A 14,344-nucleotide genomic window follows, 5' to 3' on the forward strand; every position below is an offset into this window, starting at 1 on the left:
AACAGTTTGAAGGACGTTTGAAAACCATCCTGTAATAAGGAACTAAGTTTGTAATATGTCATATTCTTCCAGGTGCATCAGAACTCGCCGTTATGTCTTCCAGTCATCCCCTTATCTACTGATGTGTGTGTTAGTTTAGTTTATTTGTGTTTAAATCAAATGTACAAGCAGAGTGTTAGTTAGGGTAGAGCACATTTTAACACACACAAAATCAGAAGGACAAATATGTGAACAGGTCACATTAAGGGAATCTGGTAAATATTGAGCATAACTGAGAATAAAGCTGTTCTGGACTTGTCTGAGATTACAGAGTTAAAGTGAGAGATCATGAACAGGGAAACAATAATGAGATTTCTTTATTGAGGATCTACTCACAGCGACGCCCCTCTTCTCCAATTCCTGGAAGACCTTCTGGATGTGGATGGAGAGCAGAGTGAGAGCTGGCAGCCTCTCTGCTGAGGGTCGGAGGGTGTGATGATGCTGACGTGAGGTTTGTGAGGCTGCGCCGCGTCTTTGGTGTAATACTGTTGGATCAGGTACTCCAGGTAACCCGTCAGCAGGACGGACTTCCTGCGCAGCGCCTGCATACTGGTCATGTTGAACACCTGGAAGAATGAGATTCAACCGAGGTGAAGTTAATGAAGTTAACTATATATATTTTTGTTGTCATTTATTTTTTTCCATTTCTTTGTTGTTTTTTCTTTTTCCCAGAAAAATATTTTTTTTCCTATAGAAGAATTTTTTTTTTTTTTGAAAAACCAAAAAATTATCTTGAAAAAATAGAAATATGTTTTTGAAAAGGAAAAAAAATTCTCTGGGAAAAAAAAATATTTTTAAAAATGGAAATTATTGGAATGATTTTTTGACTTTAAAGTAAAAACATCAGATAGTCATTACTCTGTGATCTGATAATTTCTGCAAGAAAAGGTTGAAATCCATTAAATCCTAAAAAAAAAAAAAAAAAAAAAATAGGCATTGGTGAAAATATGGATCTTTCTTGATTGTTGAAAGACAAAACACAGACAAACATCATTATCAATATCTGATTTTAAGTGCATAATTCCTATTATTTCAATAATTATATTAAAGAATATTGCTCATGTTGGGGAAGTTCTTTCCTTCAACCATTACATCTGCAGTACCTCCAGACTGGCCTGCAGGGGGCAGACCAGCAGGATGGGCTGGTTGGACAGTCTGAAGCCGCGCACTCCGGGCTGCAGCTCCAACGCTGAGGACGCAAGAATTAAAAAATGTTAACAACACAAAATGTCTGAGACTTCAGTTTCTGTGTTAATACACATGTGGCAGATGTAATATCCTATGAGACCACAAGATGGCAGCAAACAGCAGCTTTAAACTGATTTCTGCTCACCGTTGCTCATCTGGAAGCGAGTGTCCAGGTTGTGTCCCCACCATCCCATCAGCCTGAAGAACAATCAGGATGTTAACATGATGACAGCAGCTCGATCAGAAATGAAAAACAAACCTGAAACTTTAAACATTTAGAAGAAAAAAGCTCTCACGCAGGTTTGATGGTGTGTTTGTGTTTCTCGTGGATAAATGCAGCGCCGAGACCTCCAGCCCCTGAGTTCAGATACTGAGAGCAGACAGTCGTGCTTGTGGTTGGGAGGACATTGGATTAACTTAAAAAATTACGTTACAGCTAATTTTATTAGTTTTCCCAAATCATACATCTGATTTGGTTGAAACCATCAATTCTTAATTAATATAAATCAAAATACTTCTTTTGACCAAGACAACAATTTACATTCACAAAAAGTAAAACAATAAGTTATTATAAAGACCATAAACCATTTTTTTTAACTTGTTTTCATTTTGGGAAACTATTACATCCAAGTTTATTTTTTACTTTAGAATAAACTAATAAAAACACTCCTAGTTTTGCTACACATCATTTTATCAATTTTTCTCAAGTAAGATATCTGATACCAATTATACTTTTTCTTCCTTTTTTTTACTTTGGTCCAACATATTTTTTTTTATTTTTTTTATTTAAAATAAACTAAATTGAAACACTCCAATTTTTTTGCACATCATTTTATCAATTTTACTGAAGTTACATATTTGATTCAGTGCAAGTATGTTTTTTTTTATTATTATATCTTATAGGTTTATGTCACACTGAGTCTTCAGGTGTCAGTTATGAATGTTTATTGCACAGGAAAGCTGTCTATGGCACAGTTACAATAAATACAGTACAAATCTGAAGCAAGAAACTTTGGTGGAAGATATACAACTTTGGTGTATAATATTTTATTTTTTATATATTTCCTGTCAGTGTGGACAGAAATCTGCTGCTGCAGTTGATCCACTGCTGTGCTGCCTCTGACGCCCAGCAGGGGGCAGCCGTCAGCCTGCTCAGGACTCTGCAGCACAGGCTGGATCTGTCCTGCTCCTCCTGTGTGGAGCTGCTGCAGGAGGGTCAGAGTGAAACTCTCAGTCTGACTGATGAGGACTGCAGGGCCGTCTCCACCATCCTGAGACACAGCAGCCAGCACACTCAGCTCCACCTGCAGGACTGTGAGGTGGAGGACAGCGGACTGGACCTGCTGTTTCCTGTCCTGGACAGAGTCCTCCTCAGGTGGGAAGACAACACAATGACCTAAACCATTCATGTTTATGCATTTTAAATGTTGATTATGCTTCTGCATCAAATCTACGCGTACCTGTGGCACAATCTTTGTGTAGATACATGGAAGAGAAAAATACATGAGGGTTCTGAGTCGTCCTCGCTTCTCCTGCAGTGATTAGTAGCGATGCCAGTACAGGTGACTGTGACCAGCAGTTTCCCCAGTAAACACGCCGACCTCTTCGAGTGTTGCAGTCCTCGCTCACCGGCTTCTCCTCCGAAGTCTCTCTCAGGGCTTTAAGTACTCCGACACCGTGCCAGATTTTTTGCTATCACTTGAGAGTTCATGAGTGCGTCTGCCAATGATATGATGGGAACACAACTCTCCCTCTCTCAAACTAACATCATTAGCCAATCAGAAGTAAAATGGGGCGGGTCTTAGAAAAATGTGCTTCAACCGAGTCTGCTGCATTGATACCCATGCAGAGACGTCACGTAGGAGATTAGGATGGCGAGCAAGTTCATGAAGCCTGGGATAGATGCCGTCCTAATTGATAACGGATTAAGAAATAAATGGTGCTGGGCGGAGATGGAAGAAATAGAGAAATACGGTAACCCTTTTGGTAGCTGGTGCAAGAAGTTAAGAGCAGCAGGCGCTTGCTCCTGCACTTTGTGCTCGACAAAGCTGATATATGCAACTAGCGGTAAAAAAAAAAAAAAAGTGCTACCACGTAACGAATCAGACCCGGCTCATAGAGCAACGGTTCACGCTCTCCAACACACAACACGTTTACCGGGAGCAACAACCACAGCTGACGTACCGGCATCAATGACTGACCGCGTGTGGGAGACTTGAAAACACCGTAAAATACCAAATAATAGCCGGGCGTTTATTTGTTTCAGTCACTGAACAGACCAGGCATTTATTTGGGACCAGGCGGCAATTTGAGACAGGCGTTTAATTCCCTCCTCTCAAAAATCCGGGATGAAAATGTCACAAAGTTCTCCAGCTTCTCTGTGAATTCTCTAGCATCCTTCTGCCAGTGAAGTTGTTGCGGCGGAGGAAACGATTCAGCCGACCAGCACTCGCGGCAAACTCCTCATCTCTGCTGTCACTCGTACATTTGTTTCTCCATCACCCTGATCATTTTACGGGACACTCTCTTGTGGCGTGCCCGTTTGCTGATAACTCATTCCCGCGTGTTGATCTCAGGCTCCTCGACCGTTATTTACCTAAATATACACCTGCACCCAGCATTTAAAGGGGACCCTGCGGTTAATTGAAACCCGGCTATTATTTGGTAATTTACAGTACGCGTATGCACGTTCATCAGAACATGAATTTGTCTTTCAACCTCTCTCAACCCCTGGTAAATTTATGTAAAAAGAAATGCAATATTTGAAGATAAAATTGCTCTCACAAAACTGTCAATGGAGTAAACTCAACACAGGAAAAAATAAATATTTTTAATGATAAATGTTAATAACCCCCCACCACCCCCACCCCAATACACGCACGCACGCACACAAAAAAGTTCAGGCTCAGGATTTGTCTTTGTTTTAACCCCCGCTCTACACTGACAAGTGTTTTCAGCCCAATGTCTGAAGGCCTAGACCAGAGCCACAGCTGGGTCAGGCAGAGTGTTTGCAAGGGGTTGAAGGGATCAGTGTGTTTACTGGAGAAAGTACAGTCACATCAGCAAAGGCCACATGCATAAGTGACGCTGTAGTCTCTGCATAGAACCCACATTCAACCATAAATCAGCCTCAACAGTCGCTCTTTGTTGTGATTCTCCTGTTCAGAGCCAGTAAGACTGTCGTCCTCCAGCTGCTGTCCCTGGTTCCTGTGAACAGAGACAGAGACACAGTGAGACGGGCGGTGTCCCTGTGTGGAGCCCTGGGTGGAGAACTGGACCTCAGTCACACCACACTGGATCAGAGCTCCTGTGGAGCTTTGGCTCAGCTGCTGGACGTCTCTGAAGGGCTGACAGAACTGGACCTGAGTCACTGTGAGCTCACTGACCAGCTGCTGCTCTCACTCCTCACACATCTGCACAAAGTCCAAGTCCTGGAGTGAGTATCAGTCTGTCCACACACAACAATATATATAGTTGTAGTTATGTTCTGTATGTGTGTGTGTTCCTGGCTGTTGTGTGTTGGACAGAACCTGTACTGCCTCCACCAGCAGCAGCTGATATGATTTACAGTCATAAATATCCTCCGTGTCACTTCCTGTGTTTGTGTTACAGTCTGAGTCACAATAAGATCACTGATGCTTCTGCTGACATGTTACTTGAACTGGTCTCCATCAACCCCTCCATGGACACTGTGCGGTGAGAAATAAGACATCTGCGTTTCATCATCTCAGATTAGATTAATACTGTTACATATGTTATTGTGGGTGAGTGAGTGATGTTTCTCTGCTTTGGTTTTTTAGACTCTTTGGAAACAACATTGAGGACAGAACACCCTTTAAGACAGAGAAGCAGTTTGAAATGTGGTGATTGGACGCCAACATTAGCTGTCGTCGTGTTATTTTACCTTGATATAAAGCCTGATGTCCCTCTTGATTATCTCTGATCACCATCCTCAGTCTTTCAGGTGGTTAAATTATGTCAGTTTTTTCTTGCAACCTGGAGCGCACCAATTCGACATTTGTTCCCCCAGAATAACCCGAAAAAGGTCTGTATGTTGCTCAGGGACTAACAGTTTGTTTAACGATAGTAAAATGAAATTACTACTAAAGTACGAGGCCTAGACTAGATTATCCCAGCAGAAAATACTGCTAAACGTACACATACTGCAGTTGTGGTGCTGCAGTAACATGGTCACATCAGGTTAGACGAGATGTTTCACATGCTGAAGACCACTTCAGAATTTCTACCTTGTTAGACAAGACTGTTTGTATGGAGGCCAAGAGCAGCCGGTAGTGTTTGCTAATGATTATTATTATTTTATTTTTTCTCTTATGGTGTTTTTATACACTGTTCTGTTGGGATCGTAACTATTTTTTGATAGCGGCAAAACAAATAGAGGATGTAACTTTTTTAAATAAGTATTTTGAATATTTGTAATTTTGGATTTTGTATTTTGTGATAACTGTCTTTTTGTATTCTTGGAAGCATTAGTTAAATGACTTGTCAGAGTAATGATGCAATAAATTCATGAGAAAATGTTTGAAATGTGATAAAAGCAAATTATTTCAAGAAAGTGTTTCTCACAATGTTGATACAACTTTAATTTGCGGTAGAGTTTAATTATTTTTAGCTTCTCATAAGAAAAACCTCACTGTTTCTGCACATTTATATTGTTTATTTTGCGACACATTTGCACAATTAACATTCAATACAATTGTATTTATAGTGTTGAAGAAATGCCAACAGGCACTCTGGAACCAGTTCTTGCTGGAAAACTGGTTTCAGAGTGGCACCAGCACTACAGCAAAGAATCTCTTCAGTCATGGGTGGTGTCATCGTCTCCGAGGACCGACAAAAACTGTGTAAAATTGTGTTCATATGTAGTAAACATGTAACATTTATTTTGCATGTTATAGATTAGGATTATTTCCTGATTAAGGAACCAATGGGCTTGAAGCTGAGAGCTGCAGGCGGGCATCACTTAAAGAAAACTAAAATGTCAAATATTATTTTAAAAAAAGTTCAGTTGTTTACTTTTGAGCAGGTGATACTGCAGGTGGTTTTGTTTGGCTCAGGATCAAGTCAACATACTTCAAACATATGAAACCAGAGAGGTTTGCATATGACAACGCCCTCCACTCCACCCGCCCCATTTCCTGATGCGACAGGACAAGAATACAAACAGCTGTTATTAGTACTCATTCGTCAAGTCACTCACAGAAGCTACTCGTCTCGACTGCTACCTGACTCAGGTAAGTACACCCTGTGTAAAGTATAAGTTTGAGGTATAGTTGAATTAGAGTGAACTAATTTGCACGTAGAGTCCAGAATCCTGCAGAGTGAGAGGCATCTTCTGTGTTTTTGTTGAGATTTGAAGAGAAAACAGCTGCACAGATGTGATTAAGCTCTACTCAACAGAAAACCAAATTCTACTTTTGTTTTGATCAAATTCAACGTCAGAATCCAGAAGAAAGTTTTGACTTTTTTTAACACAACACTGAGGAAAAAGGCAGACCAGTGTTGTATTAGACACTAAGATGAAAGATTGCGTGTTATTGAGAAGTGACGGGGTTGAACAGAAAATACTTAGTCAAGGTTTGTTTTTGTTTTCTAAGAAGATGATTCTTGGCAGATAATGTCTCACTTGCAGAAACTGTATCTGCTTTTCTGCTTTTTAATGAGGTGTCACCTGCTGTGCCTGCAACTTTCAAGTCAAACTGGTTTAACTGATCTGTTAACAGGCCCCTCCCTGTTTTCTCTCATTTAGAGCTGTAATTAAAGAGTCATCTGCCCTCCAGACAAACGCCAAGGCTAAGAAATGTTTGGCAGCGGTTCAGGTATGAAACTCTTCTCGTGTTTATTCTCTGTTGTGATATTAATTTATTGAACAAAATACCGTCTCTCTGAGTATTGTCCTGTTGAAACGGTCGTTTATCCAAGTGGTCGCTTTATTCTTGTAATAAATCTTTTTATTGGTGCTCCAACAGACAAGCCGGCCCACGGCTACAACCTGGGGCCTGATCCCCGCAACGACCCCAAGTCTCAGGGAGGTCACGACGGGGGCCATGGGCATGGAGACGAACGCCATGGAAGAGACGAACGCCATGGAGGAGACGAACGCCATGGAGGAGACGAACGCTATGGAGGAGGTGAACGCTATGGAGGGGAGGAACTCTGTGGAGGAGACGAACGCTATGGAGAAGATGACCGCCATAGAGGAGGTGAACGCTATGGAGGAGAGGAACTCTGTGGAGGAGACGAACTCTATGGAGGAGGCGAACCCTATGGAGAAGACGAACGCCATGGACGCGGCGAACGCTATGGAGAAGAGGAGTGCTATGGAGGAGATGAGCCCTTTGGAGATCGCTGTCAAGATGACTATAGGGAGGATCGCCATGGGGATGACCGCCATGGAGATGATCGCTATAGGGATGATCGCTGTGGGGATGATCTCCATGGAGATGATCGCTATAGGGATGATCGCTGTGGGGATGACCGCCATGGGGATGACCGCCATGGAGATGACCGCCATGGAGATGATCGCTATAGGGATGATCGCTGTGTGGATGATCTCCATGGGGATGATCACCAGAGGCGACACAGCCCTGACCACGATGACGACCACCGGAGGAGGTGCAGCCCCGGCCGTGAAGACCGCGAACACGGACGTGACTCAAGCCCTCGTCGCCGCAGTGGGAGTCATGGGAGTGGCAGTGGAGGCGGGAGCGGGAGCGGCAGCGGCAGCGAGGATGACGGTCACGGCGGCCGACGTAAAAAGCACGGCCACAAGCATGGTGGAGGTCACGGTGGTCATGGACGTGGCCGTGGTCGTGGTCACGGTCGTGGTCACTGGTAGACAGGTGAACACAGGTGAGACACAGAGTTAATGAAAGGCCCTGAAAACCTCTCCTGTCAGTCTCAGTTGTTGTTGCGACCTGTCTACTGTGTTTACCTGATTGACTTTGTCTTTGTTGTGTCTCTTTGTCTTCCAGGCAGCCAGCGGCCTCGCTGACCACCGCACCTCCTCCCATCTCCTCCTGCCACGAACTCTCTGAAACCAGGCTGTGGTTGTTTCTTTTAGTGAAGGGAACTTGCATGTAAACCTGTCTGCAGACATTGGACGTCAGCCAAACCGACTGACAAAGATGGCTGCTAGGAAACTGCATAAACAAAATAGTTAACATACTGTATTGCATCAGCATGGCTGCAGGGAGAGAGAGAGGTACACGTGTGCAGTGGAAACAGTTAACGCTGTAATTCTGCAATTCTATTAAATAAAACAATTTGAAAACAACTGAAAATATTCTGTTTTTCTTTACACTGAATGTCTGTGGGGTCGTTAATACGTTACCAACAACACTGACTGCTATCACTGATGATGCTGTGTTTAATGTAATGAGTATTTTAGGTATAATGATACAGACAAACCAAAATAAACTCATAATTACAGCTTATATTAAAGTTATTAAATGTGTTTCTTAACCTTCCATAAATCAAACTACCGTCTGTCGTCTTTTTCTGCCCTGAGAAGTGTTTTGTCTTCGACTGGCCTCGAGGTGTCACCCGACACTGGAAACATTATGAGACTGTAGCCCTGCTCAGCGGTGGAGTCGATGACTCGTTGAGCAGCGCTGCCAGTTTTCAGCCACGCTCGACGGGCGGTGGGAGATGATTTCCCTCCATAAGTACAGCCTGTGCGGGCCAAGTGACGAAACTACCACTTTCATTTTACTGTCTTTGCAATTAAAAGACTCAGAACAGGAAATGGGAAAAAAAGTTTGGGATCTGACCCGAGGCGAACACTGTTATAAATATTTAAACATGCTGGATTTAACGTCTGTGTTATGTTTAAAAGCTATCACGGCGCCTTGTTTATCAGTTCATCGCAGTTTTTTTCGTCCTGTGTCTCTTCATTTCTACCCTAAACTGACGTCCATCTTGTTTCCAACTCGTCTGAAGATAATCTGAGAACTGTTGACAGACAGATGACAGTCTGAGGTGGAGACGGCCTCTTCCCAGTTCGTTCCCATCAACTCCCAGCATCCTCTGGGAGAGTCCCGCCCTCTGGATTACAGAGGTGAGCTTTGTAATTTAACATGTTAATGACACGCTCCGACACACATCCGTCATTAAAGCTGTAAATCTGACGCGTCTGAGCTGTTTGGAAGAATTCCACCCATCCTCCTTTTAACATCTTCTCTCCTGCTTCTCTTTAGATCTCCTTTCTTTATTATTTTATTTACCTTTAAAACATTTTGTGTCTTTTTGTTTTAGCAGTCTGGTTTGAAAAACACCATATAATCAGATGAAAGCAGCATGAAAAGACTCAGAAACTCTCTGCCAGAGTCTGCTGGCTGCTTTCACTGGTTTTACACTGACCTGCAAATTTCACAAAAAAAAAAGAAATTAGAATTCTTCAGAAAATGTGATTCATCCCGTCTGTCACAATCCGATTCGTCTCAGCATCTGTGAAATCCCATCTGTGGCTCCCCGTCTGAGAGCCGCAGATGAAATAATTGGCGTGGACAGTCGGAGCTTTGCTGCCACCTACACACAAAACACATCGAGCAGATTCTCTCGCTTCAGAGGAGGTCGAGCGGCAGCAGCTGTTCGTCTCTGAAGCATAATTCAGCTTTCATGACACAACATGTCCAGTTTCAAGTTGTTTAACATCTTTTCTCTTTAACTTCCCTCCTCCTCCTCCTCCTGTGTCTTCTTCCTGCTGAATCATGATGACAATTTTTCTGAGGGTTTGTGGTTTTAGTTGGTTTAGTTTAGAACTGTTTCTTGTTTTATTTGTAGGTTTCATCCTTTAAACTTCCTGTCTTTGTGTTTTTTCCAACTTATTCTGTGCATTCATGTGCTGAACCATCCGCCCGCTGAAGTTTTTACTTTAAAAGTCTCCTGAGAAAAATCTTACTTCTACTGAAAACTAAAATCTGTTTTAAAAAAAAGAAAAGAAAAGAAAAAGAAAAAGAATTCTGAAAAAAAAATAATAATAATTTGCCTGAAAAAAAAAACCTCCTAAGAATTTGTAATGTATTATATATTTTTTTTAAAGTTCTGGACAAACAAAGAAAACAAAAAAAACAATTTTTTTTTATAAATAAATGTGTCTTTCTTTTTATTTTCAGAAAAGAAATCTCTTGAGATGAAAAAACAAATTGAAAAAATTCTGGAAAGAAAATCAGAATTTTTGGGTTTTCCAGAAATTGGAAAATGTTCAAAGTATAAGTTAAGGTAAGGTAACCTTATTTGTACCTGACGGTAGATTTGGTTGCAGTTAAAAAGAATTGGCTGCTTACACACACAAGACATCATTTACAACATCAACAGAGACAGTGACATAACAGTGAAAACAGTTCTCTGGACATGGAAATATGGATAAAAAGTATACACAAAGGTATTAATATCAGAAGACAAAAGATAAAAACAGAATAAACGCCATCACGACAGATACAAAAAACTAAATCGGAATAAATAGATAAATAAATAGATTAAGAAGGCTGTACAGTCCATAAGTTAATGTGTGTCCTGATTACTATGCAATGTTTTGACTTCTGAGGGAACAAAACTGCCTCTGTATCTTTTTGTTTTACAGGCATTTTGTACCTTCGGCCTGATGTGAGAGGCTGAAATTCACCATAAAGTGGGTGGCATCCGTCCTCTAAGATAGACCCAGCTAGCCTCTGTAGCTGCCTTCTATGTCGGGATTCTGGGTTCAGCTGTGGCTCCCCAATGAGCCGACTAGCCCACCTCACAATTTGGTTAAAGTATTTTGCCAATTTTTATTTTTTTAACGGTGTGGGTTTTTTTCCATTAAGGCCCCTGTATTTATTTTATATAAGCTATGTGACATGTTTCAGACAGTTTTGAAGTAAATATTAAACACTATGTCAGTTTTACGTTCAGCGTTACATTACGACCCTCCTTAAAGGGATATTCCGGTGTAAATTTAATCCATGGTCTAAATCACCATGAAACTGTGTTAGACTCCCTCTCGAGAGATCAAGTTAGCAGACCGCTAATTTATTGGAGTTTTATCAACCTCAGAAACGACCGCACGACAACAATACACTGCAGTAAATGGATCCAAATATAAACCGCCACCAAAAAGCCACAAATAATGCTCAGAACAGCACCAAACTTCAGCAACAGTACAAATAGGGTCTCAGCACATAGTCCGGGGCATCTATCCTCCGCTAGCTTAGCTGGATTTCTACTGAAAAGCTGACTAAATTTACCACTCTTCTGCAGCAGCTTCCTGTTGACGGGAAGTCCCGACGAGTCGATTACCGAGTGCAGTAGAGTTCCGCGGCTCATGGATGAAAATGTATGATTATGACTCCATGGAAAAGCAATCAAAGTTCATATGTGTCTTACCTGCCAGTTTATAACAGTTATTATCGAGAGCGGACAGGGAAAAGAACGGAATTGAGCATTTCTAACCGCACTCGGTAATCGTCGCGTCGGGACTTCCCCGACCCGGAAGCTGATGGAGGAGAGTTGAAATCTGTTTTTAGCTTCACAATAGAAATCCAGCTAAGCTAGCGGAGGTTAGATGCCCCGGACTATGTGCTGAGACCCTATTTGTACTGTTGCTGAAGTTTGGTGCTGTTCTGAGCATTATTTGTGGCTTTTTGGTGGCGGTTTATATTTGGATCCATTTACTGCAGTGTATTGTTGTCGTGCGGTCGTTTCTGAGGTTGATAAAACTCCGTAAATTAGCGGTCTGCTAACTTGATCTCTCCAGAGGGAGTCTAACACAGTTTCACGGTGATTTAGACCATGGATTAAACTTACACCAGAATATCCCTTTAAAGAACACAAGACTTGATTTTAATTAATGCAGCAGCATGAAAATGAGTCTTTCCTCATTCCACTCTGAATGACTTGTTGGCGGCTCTAGTTTCTCTCCTCTGACTCTCCCGGCCTGTAATTAAAATGATAATGGGCCACGTTTCAAGCGAAGCCTCGACCGTGACGTCAGCGGTGACTCACCGCTCACCCCGACGCTCAGCGGGCACGAGGAAACACAGCCGGATTAGCCTCCGCCTGAACCGACAACCCCCAACACACTCCGCAGTGTGTGTGAGCGATGATTCAACACCAGCTGCAGCTGCACATATAGGTGGAATTTGCATTTTAATAAGAAGAGGTAATTTTGCACAGAAATAACGAAGTTCTCAGAGCTGAGTGAAGGAGATTCTCTCAACATGGACACATAACATCGTCTCATTTCTACCTGCTCAAGTCATTTTAACAGAATCAAAGCAGAAACTAGATCTGATCAAAACTAAGACACGATCTGAGTAAAACCAAGCCCAGGTCTGAGGGAGGGGGTTTGGAAAATCTGAGACCAGAACTTGGCAGAGGCGTCAAAACCACAAACCAAGACAAGACCTGACAGAGAGACAAGAGCAGAGAGAGACTGAAGCAGCTGATGTGAGGGCAGCGTTGTTGTCATCAGACTGATTTCAGACCTTAAAGCCTCTGTTGACTCAACACAAGCTGCATTCACAGACGCTAAACAGTGAAGTGAGGTTATACAACACATTCTGTCTGCGGGAGAACGACCCAACACGGCCTTCAGCAAAACACAAGAAACTTAGAAAGATTATCCTGATGAAACCTTTTCTCCCAGTTCTCAAGTCACAAACACAGAAAACTGAAAATTGCATCACCAGAACACCCTCATACTCATATTCTTCAGGAGTAACTTCAGTCGCAAACACATTTTCAGCCTCCTTTAAAGAAATAAATCTATCTCCCTGCTGCACATCCAGACACACGAGTGGATTTTAAAGCGTGTTAACGTTCTTGTTCTCCGGCGCTCAAAGCTTCTGCACGCTCAGCGGAAAAAACCGCTCCGTTTTCAGATGGCGAGGGCGGAAGAGTGAGGGATTATCGCCATCCAGGAGAAGACGCAGATGAAACAGAAAATCCTGTTTACGGCCTCCCACAGAAACACAGAGAGGACGGAGGAGAAGCAGGAAACGTCTGGAGACACATGAAGGATCGTCTTCCTCTGAGGACGACAAACTGTGAGATGAGTCGCTCTGCAGCTTTTTTTTACCTTATTATCATTTCCTATTCAATCATTTCAGTCTTTCTTATCGTCTGACTTCATTCAAATCAATGAATTCTTTATTACAGGGAGAGGATAAATGTTCTTGGACAACAATGGAGATATTTAAGGCTTTAAATATTTCTTTATGTTTACAGAGACTTGAAGCAGTGATCTTTAATCTCCACCTACAGATATGTTTTATATCTAAATAAATCCTTTAACTTCCAGACGGTTTGATTCCCGAGAAATAATAAAGCATCTTATTTCAGGAACACGTGATACAACTGCACCAAACGAGTAAATAACATCTTCCTCCTCGGTGATTACACTTTGACACGAGAGCAGCTGGAACCACGATAATAAGATGTTGTGACCGCAGAAAAGGTAAATCTGGCACGAGACAGACGAGGCCAGAAAACAACTGGGAGGAAAACATGTACTTTACATAGACTCTGTATTTTTAACCAGCTTTATTTACAGCACTCAGAAGTCACGCTTTAGGAGGACATAAAGAGACGTCTGCTGTTACGATGACGTCAGTTGGTTAACTCATGTCATTTTGGCAAAGTGGCAACATTTAAACTCTGCCGAATTACCCGTTAGCACTTCCTGTTTGCAGTTTACTCATAAAAGTACAGAAAACTATCAACGGATTACTTTGAGTCTGAAGAAAACTTAAAAACGTGAAACTTCTAAGGCAAGTTCTGCACACGTGAGGAGCGTCTTCTTGTCAATTTTCTTTTGATTTCTTACATATTGCACCTTTAATTTAACCTTTCATTTAAGCAAATAAAATATCGGAATATGAGATCAAACTTTCTAGAAGTAAATAAGTTAAAATGTCATTCAGGTGACAAAGTGTTAGCAAAAATAAAGAATATATACAGTTGCAGGTTGCAGCAGTTTCACCAGGTAGATAGTAATAATTTACTTTATATGATGAGTTATAAAGTAAATCATTCTTCATAGTAACTCACATTGTAAGCAACATTTATCTGAGCTGCTGTGAATCAGTCGACCCTGATTAAAGCTTTACAAACCAGACGA

The 14,344-nt window shown here is 41.8% G+C and overlaps 3 protein-coding genes across 3 annotated transcripts; 2 read left to right on the forward strand and 1 right to left on the reverse strand.

Moving 5' to 3' along the window:
- Positions 1-371: 371 nt before the first annotated feature.
- On the reverse strand, positions 372-1,597 carry LOC115576519 (kynureninase-like). Its single transcript, XM_030409052.1, has 4 exons — positions 1,524-1,597; positions 1,373-1,425; positions 1,143-1,228; positions 372-605 (listed from the first exon to the last, which is right to left on the reverse strand). The coding sequence occupies exons 2-4, from the start codon at positions 1,419-1,421 to the stop codon at positions 372-374; spliced, it is 369 nt and encodes a 122-aa protein (XP_030264912.1). The 5' UTR covers positions 1,422-1,425; positions 1,524-1,597.
- A 596-nt stretch (positions 1,598-2,193) lies between these two features.
- LOC115576520 (NACHT, LRR and PYD domains-containing protein 14-like) lies at positions 2,194-5,707 on the forward strand. Its single transcript, XM_030409053.1, has 5 exons — positions 2,194-2,201; positions 2,300-2,602; positions 4,394-4,663; positions 4,840-4,923; positions 5,028-5,707. The coding sequence occupies exons 1-5, from the start codon at positions 2,194-2,196 to the stop codon at positions 5,092-5,094; spliced, it is 732 nt and encodes a 243-aa protein (XP_030264913.1). The 3' UTR covers positions 5,095-5,707.
- A 1,293-nt stretch (positions 5,708-7,000) lies between these two features.
- LOC115577050 (uncharacterized) lies at positions 7,001-8,521 on the forward strand. Its single transcript, XM_030409840.1, has 3 exons — positions 7,001-7,064; positions 7,215-8,097; positions 8,220-8,521. Exons 2-3 carry the CDS (start codon positions 7,293-7,295, stop codon positions 8,237-8,239), a joined length of 825 nt encoding a protein of 274 aa, XP_030265700.1. The 5' UTR covers positions 7,001-7,064; positions 7,215-7,292; the 3' UTR covers positions 8,240-8,521.
- Positions 8,522-14,344: the final 5,823 nt, after the last annotated feature.

The sequence above is a fragment of the Sparus aurata genome, chromosome 24 (assembly GCF_900880675.1).
Source record: "Sparus aurata chromosome 24, fSpaAur1.1, whole genome shotgun sequence".
NCBI lineage: Eukaryota > Metazoa > Chordata > Actinopteri > Spariformes > Sparidae > Sparus > Sparus aurata.

What these genes read in the sequence shown, in the direction of transcription:
- LOC115576519 (XM_030409052.1), bottom strand. Translation starts at nt 1,421, where the DNA reads ATGGGATGGTGGGGACACAACCTGGACACTCGCTTCCAGATGAGCAAC. An exon ending in TCGCTTCCAGATGAGCAACG is followed by an intron (nt 1,229 to 1,372) that starts GTGAGCAGAAAT and finishes TTGCGTCCTCAG; the next exon opens with CGTTGGAGCTGCAGCCCGGA. An exon ending in CCCTGCAGGCCAGTCTGGAG is followed by an intron (nt 606 to 1,142) that starts GTACTGCAGATG and finishes TCATTCTTCCAG; the next exon opens with GTGTTCAACATGACCAGTAT.
- LOC115576520 (XM_030409053.1), top strand. An exon ending in CTGGACAGAGTCCTCCTCAG is followed by an intron (nt 2,603 to 4,393) that starts GTGGGAAGACAA and finishes TCTCCTGTTCAG; the next exon opens with AGCCAGTAAGACTGTCGTCC. An exon ending in CCCTCCATGGACACTGTGCG is followed by an intron (nt 4,924 to 5,027) that starts GTGAGAAATAAG and finishes TTGGTTTTTTAG; the next exon opens with ACTCTTTGGAAACAACATTG.
- LOC115577050 (XM_030409840.1), top strand. Translation starts at nt 7,293, where the DNA reads ATGGGCATGGAGACGAACGCCATGGAAGAGACGAACGCCATGGAGGAG. An exon ending in TGGTAGACAGGTGAACACAG is followed by an intron (nt 8,098 to 8,219) that starts GTGAGACACAGA and finishes TTTGTCTTCCAG; the next exon opens with GCAGCCAGCGGCCTCGCTGA.